Source organism: Salmo salar, chromosome ssa17, assembly GCF_905237065.1.
Source record: "Salmo salar chromosome ssa17, Ssal_v3.1, whole genome shotgun sequence".
NCBI classification, from domain to species: domain Eukaryota; kingdom Metazoa; phylum Chordata; class Actinopteri; order Salmoniformes; family Salmonidae; genus Salmo; species Salmo salar.
The window spans coordinates 38954510-38963337 of record NC_059458.1 but is presented as its reverse complement, the minus strand read 5'-3'; the positions used below and the strand labels follow the sequence as shown (position 1 = coordinate 38963337).

The following is an 8828-nucleotide window of genomic DNA, read 5'->3' as shown; positions in this document are numbered from 1 at the left end:
ACAAACACATGAATGTGACAGGTTAAAGTAATGTTCCCAGGAATAAACAAACACATGAATGTGACAGGTTAAAGTAATGTTCCCAGGAATAAACAAACACATGAATGTGACAGGTTAAAGTAAGGTTCCCAGGAATAAACAAACACATGAATGTGACAGGTTAAAGTAATGTTCCCAGGAATAAACAAACACATGAATTGACAGGTTAAGTAGGTTCCCAGAATAAACAAACCATGAATGTGACAGGTTAAAGTAATGTTCCCAGGAATAAACAAACACATGAATGTGACAGGTTAAAGTAAGGTTCCCAGGAATAAACAAACACATGAATGTGACAGGTTAAAGTAATGTTCCCAGGAATAAACAAACACATGAATGTGACAGGTTAAAGTAATGTTCCCAGGAATAAACAAAAACATGAATGTGACAGGTTAAAGTAATGTTCAAATAGGATGTAAGGCAAGAGGAACATGAAAGCAACATGTTAGTGTGTGTGTGTGTGTGTGTGTATAATGTTTGTGTTTAATCAGAGATGAAACTCACCAGTTAATATAAATAAGGCAGATAACAGTAGTCCAGGGGATGCAGGCTCTCTAAGAGTGTGGCACATGTCTGATATTGAACTTCTGAGGTTTCAACATCATCAACTAGTCAATATGAAAACCACTTCTGTAGTTCTTTAGGAGGAGCCAATAGGAAGGAGATAACAGGGGCCAAAATGGAGCCCTAGTCCCTATTTAGTGCACTACTTTTGACCAGGGCCCATGTTCTAAAGTAGTGCGCTGTGTAGGGAATAGCGTGCCATGTAGGACAATCATCCAGAGGTCCTTATGGGTCCTACTAATCACCCCCAACAACCCCAGACAGTTACCCCCAACAACCCCATACAGTTACCCCCAACAACCCCAGACAATCACCCCCAACAACCCCAGACAGTTACCCCCAACAACCCCAGACAATCACCCCCAACAACCCCATACAGTTACCCCCAACAACCCCAGACAATCACCCCCAACAACCCCAGACAGTTACCCCCAACAACCCCAGACAATCACCCCCAACAACCCCAGACAGTTACCCCCAACAACCCCATACAGTTACCCCCCAACAACCCCATACAGTTACCCCCAACAACCCCATACAGTTACCCCCAACAACCCCAGACAGTTACCCCCAACAACCCCAGACAATTACCCCCAACAACCACCGAAAGTTACCCCCAACAACCCCCGACAGTTAACCCCAGACAGTTAACCCCAACAACCCCAGACAGTTACCCCCAACAACCCCAGACAGTTACCCTCAACAACCCCAGACAGTTACCCCCAACAACCCCAGACAGTCACCCCCAACAACCCCAGACAGTCACCCCCAACAACCCCAGACAGTCACCCCCAACAACCCCAGACAGTCACCCCCAACAACCCCAGACAGTCACCCCCAACAACCCCAGACAGTCACCCCCAACAACCCCAGACAGTCACCCCCAACAACCCCAGACAGTCACCCCCAACAACCCCAGACAGGCACCCCCAACAACCCCAGACAGGTACCCCCAACAACCCCAGACTGGTACCCCCAACAACCCCAGACAGGTACCCAAAAGTACCCCCCCCTTTAAAAAAAAAAGCCATGAGGTAGAAGGAATTGTCCGTAGACAGGATTGTGTCGAGGCACAGATTTGGGGAAGGGTACCGAAAAATTTCTGCAGCATTGAAAGTCCCCAAGAACACAGTGGCCTCCATCATTCTTAAATGGAAGAAGTTTGGAACCACCAAGACTCTTCCTAGAACTGGCCGCCCGGCCAAATTGAGCAATCGGGGGGAGAAGGGCCTTGGGGTCAGGGAGGTGACCAAGAACCTGATGGTTTCTCTGACAGAGCTCCAGAATACCTCTGTGGAGATGGGAGAAGCTTCCAGAAGGACATCCAACCAGACAGAAGCCACTGCTCAGTAAAAAGGCACATGACAGCCCTCTTGGAGTTTGCCAAAAGGCACCTAAATGACTCTGACCATGAGAAACAACATTCTCTGGTCTGATGAAACCAAGATTGAACTTTTTGGCCTGAATGCCAAGCGTCACGTCTGGAGGAAACCTGGCACCATCCCTACGGTGAAGCATGGTGGTGGCAGCATCCTGTTGTGGGGGACTGGGAGACTAGTCATGATGGAGGAAACCTGGCACCATCCCTATGGTGAAGCATGGTGGTGACAGCATCCTGTTGTGGGGGACTGGGAGACTAGTCATGATGGAGGAAACCTGGCACCATCCCTATGGTGAAGCATGGTGGTGACAGCATCCTGTTGTGGGGGACTGGGAGACTGGTCATGATGGAGGAAACCTGGCACCATCCCTACGGTGAAGCATGGTGGTGGCAGCATCCTGCTGTGGGGGACTGGGAGACTAGTCATGATGGAGGCAAATATGAACAGAGCAAAGTACAGAGAGATCCTTGATGAAAACCTGCTCCAGAGCACTCAGGACCTCAGACTGGGGTGAAGAATCACCTTCCAACGGGACAACAACCCTAAGCACACAGCCAAGACAATGCAGGAGTGGCATCGGGACAAGTCTCTGAATGAGGCCCAGCCAGAGCCTAGACTTGAACCCGATCAAACATCTCTGTAAATTTCCTTTTTTTATATATATATATTATACATTTGTAAAAATTCTAAAAACCCGTTTTACTTTGTCATTATGGGGTATTGTGTGTAGATTGATGAGGGGGGAAAACGATGTGGAGAGGGAGTGTTTTTACCAAGCATAACCTCGGGATGTGTGTGTGTGTAATGGTGTGTAACCTGGCTGGGTGTAACGGCGTGTAACCTGACTGGGTGTAACGGCGTGTAACCTGACTGGGTGTAACGGTGTGTAACCTGACTGGGTGTAACGGTGTGTAACCTGGCTGGGTGTAACGGTGTGTAACCTGGCTGGGTGTAACGGTGTGTAACCTGGCTGGGTGTAACGGTGTGTAACCTGGCTGGGTGTAACGGTGTGTAACCTGGCTGGGTGTAACGGTGTGTAACCTGGCTGGGTGTAACGGCGTGTAACCTGGCTGGGTGTAACGGTGTGTAACCTGACTGGGTGTAACGGCGTGTAACCTGACTGGGTGTAACGGTGTGTAACCTGGCTGGGTGTAACCTGGCTGGGTGTAACGGTGTGTAACCTGACTGGGTGTAACGGTGTGTAACCTGGCTGGGTGTAACCTGGCTGGGTGTAACGGTGTATAACCTGACTGGGTGTAACGGTGTGTAACCTGGCTGGGTGTAACCTGGCTGGGTGTAACGGTGTGTAACCTGACTGGGTGTAACGGTGTGTAACCTGGCTGGGTGTAACGGTGTGTAACCTGGCTGGGTGTAACGGTGTGTAACCTGGCAGGGTGTAACGGTGTGTAACCTGGCTGGGTGTAACGGTGTGTAACCTGGCTGGGTGTAACGGTGTGTAACCTGGCTGGGTGTAACGGCGTGTAACCTGGCTGGGTGTAACGGCGTGTAACCTGACTGGGTGTAACGGCGTGTAACCTGACTGGGTGTAACGGTGTGTAACCTGGCTGGGTGTAACCTGGCTGGGTGTAACGGTGTGTAACCTGGCTGGGTGTAACGGTGTGTAACCTGACTGGGTGTAACAGTGTGTAACCTGGCTGGGTGTAACCTGGCTGGGTGTAACGGTGTGTAACCTGACTGGGTGTAACGGTGTGTAACCTGGCTGGGTGTAACGGCGTGTAACCTGGCTGGGTGTAACGGCGTGTAACCTGACTGGGTGTAACGGCGTGTAACCTGACTGGGTGTAACCGTGTGTAACCTGGCTGGGTGTAACCTGGCTGGGTGTAACGGTGTGTAACCTGGCTGGGTGTAACGGTGTGTAACCTGACTGGGTGTAACAGTGTGTAACCTGGCTGGGTGTAACCTGGCTGGGTGTAACGGTGTGTAACCTGGCTGGGTGTAACGGTGTGTAACCTGACTGGGTGTAACAGTGTGTAACCTGGCTGGGTGTAACCTGGCTGGGTGTAACGGTGTGTAACCTGACTGGGTGTAACGGTGTGTAACCTGGCTGGGTGTAACGGTGTGTAACCTGGCTGGGTGTAACGGTGTGTAACCTGACTGGGTGAACTCTTTTTGTGATTCCAGCTGAAGGACACGAAGTCAGCTGACCAGAAGTCAACGTTGCTCCACTTCCTGGCTGCAGTGTGTGAGGAGGAGTTCCCAGAGGTCACCAAGTTCTCAGACGACCTGCAGCACGTAGACAGAGCCAGCCGAGGTAGGAGACAGAAAGACACTGATGACCTGCAGCACGTAGACAGAGCCAGCCGAGGTAGGAGACAGAAAGACACTGATGACCTGCAGCACGTAGACAGAGCCAGCCGAGGTAGGAGACAGAAAGACACTGATGACCTGCAGCACGTAGACAGAGCCAGCCGAGGTAGGAGACAGAAAGACACTGATGACCTGCAGCACGTAGACAGAGCCAGCCGAGGTAGGAGACAGAAAGACACTGATGACCTGCAGCACGTAGACAGAGCCAGCCAAGGTAGGAGACAGAAACACACCACAGTCAGCAGAGATCGACACCTACATTTAAATGTGTCTGCCATGTCCGCAATGGGTCCGGATTCCATTTTCCTGCGCTGGATTCAAATTCCAGTATGCATTCTACAACCGGCAATAGGAACAATATGATAACATAACAACTGATGGCAGTAGCTAACCTCTTTAGCTAACTAGCCAGCTAACCTCTGTAGCGAACTAGCCAGCTAACCTCTGTAGCGAACTAGCCAGCTAACCTCTGTAGCTAACTAGCCAGCTAACCTCTGTAGCTAACTAGCCAGCTAACCTCTGTGGCTAGCCAGAAAGCTAGCAAGCAACACAAAAGGGATTCCATAAATCTAGCCAATCAAAAAAATATAAATATAAATATTAGCTAGCTGACTAGCATTTATGAGTCCAGCAAACACCTTCCTCACACGCTAGGAAAGTATCTCCTCCAACGTTACGATGAAAAGGTGCCTTTCGGTCACAAAACCCGTTTTCTGGAGACTTGTGGGAGGAGTGCTGATGATGTCGCCCCTCTGTATTTGCTTTCTGTGGCCTGATTGTGTCCAGACTGAGGAGAAATCCACACACAACGCATCTCCTGACCGCCTTCTGAAGTGGTCAAACAGATCTGAACACAATCACACCACAAAGAGACTGTTGTGCGTTCACACCCGTCTTTTCAATGTGACCTTCGTATTCTGAAAGCAGAAGTCACATTTAAGTGTCAAGTGTGGACACGACCCCAGAAGCATCTCGTCTTTTCATATGTCCTCTCATGTATCCACTCACAGTACACATCATTATATTCACACACACACACACACACACACACACACACACACACACACACACACACACACACACACACACTATATCCCCTCTTGTATTCAACACACAGTACAATACAGTAAACACTAGAGCTGCTGAGTGGATCTTATAATTTTATCAGATGTAAAAGCCATTCCCCACCAGACCCAGAGACACTGTTCCCCACCAGACCCAGAGACACTCTGTTCCCCGCCAGACCCAGAGACACTGTTCCCCACCAGACCCAGAGACACTCTGTTCCCCACCAGACCCAGAGACACTGTTCCCCACCAGACCCAGAGACACTCTGTTCCCCGCCAGACCCAGAGACACACTATTCTCTGGTTCTCTCTCTCTCTCTCTCTCTCTCTCTCTCTCTCTCTCTCTCTCTCTCTCTCTCTCTCTCTCTCTCTCCCTCCCTCTCTCTGACTATTCTCTGGTTCTCTCTCTCCCAGAATCCCCATTTGTATTGTAGTATTCCTGCCGTATCTTCAGGTCTTCCAGGCAATATGACTGCTGGGCTGTGGCTCCATCTGATTGGAGGATTAGAGGCAGCATGGGGCCCAGTACTCTACATCCATCACTGGCTATCTCTGTAAACACACACAGACTTGCAAAAAACACTCTCTCTCAATTTTATTCAATTTAAGAGCTTTATTGTCATGGGAAACACATGTTAACATTGCCAAAGCAAGTGAAGTAGATAATAAACAATAACAAATAAACAATAAATATTACAGAAGTTCCAGAAGAATAAAGACATTTCAAATGTCATATTATGTATAAATACAGCGCTGTAATGATGTGCAATTGGTTAAAGTACACAAGGGGGGGAAAATATATATATATATATATGGGTTGTATTTACAATGGTGTTTGTTCTTCACTGGTTGACCTTTTCTTGTGGCAACAGGTCACACATCTTGCTGCTGTGATGGAACACTGTGGTATTTCACCCAGAAGATATGGGAGTTTATCAAAATTGGATATGTTTTGTAAGTCTTTGTGGATCTGTGTAATTTAAGGGAAATATGTGTCTCTCTAATATGGCCATACATTTGGCAGGAGGTTAGGAAGTGCAGCTCAGTTTCCACCTCATTTTGTGGGCAGTGTCCACATAGCCTGTCTTCTCTTGAGAGCCAGGTCTGCCTACGGCGGCCTTTCTCAATAGCAAGGCTATGTTCACTGAGTCTGTACATAGTCAAAGCTTTCCTTAAGTTGGGGTCAGTCACAGTGGTCAGGTATTCTGCCACTGTGTACTCTCTGTTTAGGGCCAAATAGCATTCTAGTTTGCTCTGTTTTTTTGTTAATTCTTTCCAATGTGTCAAGTAATTATCTTTTTGTTTTCTCATGATTTGGTTGGGTCTAATTGTGTTGCTGTCCTACCGTAACACCCTGTATATAGCCTCCGCATTGTTTTACTGCTGCTCTTTAATTATTTGTAACTGTTATTTTACTTGTCAATTTTGTTCTTAATGCGTTTTTCTTCTTAACGTCTTAAAACATTGTTGGTTAAGGGCTTGCAAGTAAGCATTTCACTTTAAGGTCTACACCTGTTGTATTTGGCGCATGTGACTAATTTGATTTGGTTTGTAATTTGTGGTCTGTATATTGGATCATTTCATTGAGGATACCATCAACATCACATGCCTTTTTGGGTTGGAGGGTTTGTATTTTGTCCTGTAGTTCATTCAAGGTAATTGGAGAATCCAGTGGGTTCTGGTAGTCTTTAACAGTTGATTCTAAGATTTGTATTTGATCATGGATATGTTTTTGCTGTTTGTTGGTTGTTATTGGGCCAAAAATATTGGAGAAATGGTTTAACCATATATCTCTGTTTTGGATAGATATCTCTTCCTGTTGTTGTTTGTTTAGTGTTTTCCAATTTTTGCAGAAGTGGTTAGTCTTATCTTCCTCTCTCTCTCTCTCCCTACTCACTCACATGGATATTGGTATATTTATCTCTAGTCTGGGCAGAGAGGAGTGAGACAGAAAGAGAGAGAGTGAGAGCAGAAGGGAAAGAGAAAAACATGGAGAGAAATCCCTGAGACTCAGTGTTTACCATAAGTGTGGTGATTTGATTTCTAAACATCTGTGGAGAATTTCATGTAGAAGCCAGTGATGCTCTCCTCTATTCTCCCTCTTCCTGTCTCTCCTTCTCTCATCTATTCTCCCTCTTCTTGTCTCCCTCTCTCCTCTATTTTCCCTCTTCCTGTGTCTCCCTCTCTCCTCTATTCTCTCTCTTCCTGTCTCTCCCTCTCTCCTCTATTCTCCCTCTTCCTGTCTCTCTCCTCTTCTCTCTTCCTGTCTCTCCCTCTCTCCTCTATTCTCTCTCTTCCTGTCTCTCCCTCTCTCCTCTATTCTCTCTCTTCCTGTCTCTCCCTCTCTCCTCTATTTTCCCTCTTCCTGTGTCTCCCTCTCTCTTCTATTCTCTCTCTTCCTGTGTCTCCCTCTCTCCTCTATTCTCTCTCTTCCTGTGTCTCCCTCTCTCCTCTATTTTCCCTCTTCCTGTGTCTCCCTCTCTCTTCTATTCTCTCTCTTCCTGTGTCTCCCTCTCTCCTCTATTCTCTCTCTTCCTGTCTCTCCCTCTCTCCTCTATTCTCCCTCTTCCTGTCTCTCTCCTCTTCTCTCTTCCTGTCTCTCCCTCTCTCCTCTATTCTCTCTCTTCCTGTCTCTCCCTCTCTCCTCTATTCTCTCTCTTCCTGTCTCTCTCCTCTTCTCTCTTCCTGTCTCTCCCTCTCTTCTCTATTCTCTCTCTTCCTGTCTCTCCCTCTCATCTATTCTCCCACTCCTCTATTCACTCCCTCTCTCTATTCTCTCTCTTCCTGTCTCTCCCTCTCCTCTATTCTCCCTATTCCTGTCTCTCCCTCTCTTCTCTATTCTCTCTCTTCCTGTCTCTCCCTCTTCTCTATTCTCCCTTTTACTCTCTCCCTCACTCCTCTATTCTCTCTCTTCCTGTCTCTCCCTCTCTCTCCCTCTCTCCTCTATTCTCCCTCTTCCTGTCTCTCCCTCTCCTCTATTTTCCCTCTTCCTGTCTCTCTCTCTCTCTTCCTGTCTCTCCCTCTCTCTCCCTCTCTCCTCTATTCTCCCTCTTCCTGTCTCTCCCTCTCCTCTATTCTCCCTCTTCCTGTCTCTCCCTCTCTCCTCTTCTCCCTCTTCATGTCTCTCCCTCTCTGTCTCTCTCTCCCTCTCTCCACTATTCTCCCTTTTCCTGTCTCTCCCTCACACCTTTCTCTCCGTCACTCCTTTCTCTCCGTCTCCATCTCTTCCTCCAGTGCTTGTGAATGTGTCTGTAAACATGTCTCTGTGTATCAGCGAAGTGACTGAGAAGCTTAGCTAATGTAGACTTTGCTTGCTTCCCAAATGGCACACCATTCCCTATATGGAGCACTACTTTTGGTCGGGGCTCTGGTCAAAAGTAGTGCACTAAAAACGGAATAGGGTGTCATTTGGGACACGACTCTACACTTTTTATGTCCTCTCTCTCCT

General features: G+C 47.7%; 1 protein-coding gene across 1 annotated transcript in view; it reads left to right on the top strand.

Annotated features, from left to right (window-relative positions):
• Positions 1 to 8828, top strand: part of LOC106591129 (protein diaphanous homolog 3) — a 764911-nt gene that overhangs the window by 474287 nt on the left and 281796 nt on the right. The window contains 1 exon segment of the mRNA XM_045699589.1: positions 4128 to 4257. Coding sequence (XP_045555545.1) covers positions 4128 to 4257 — 130 coding nt within the window.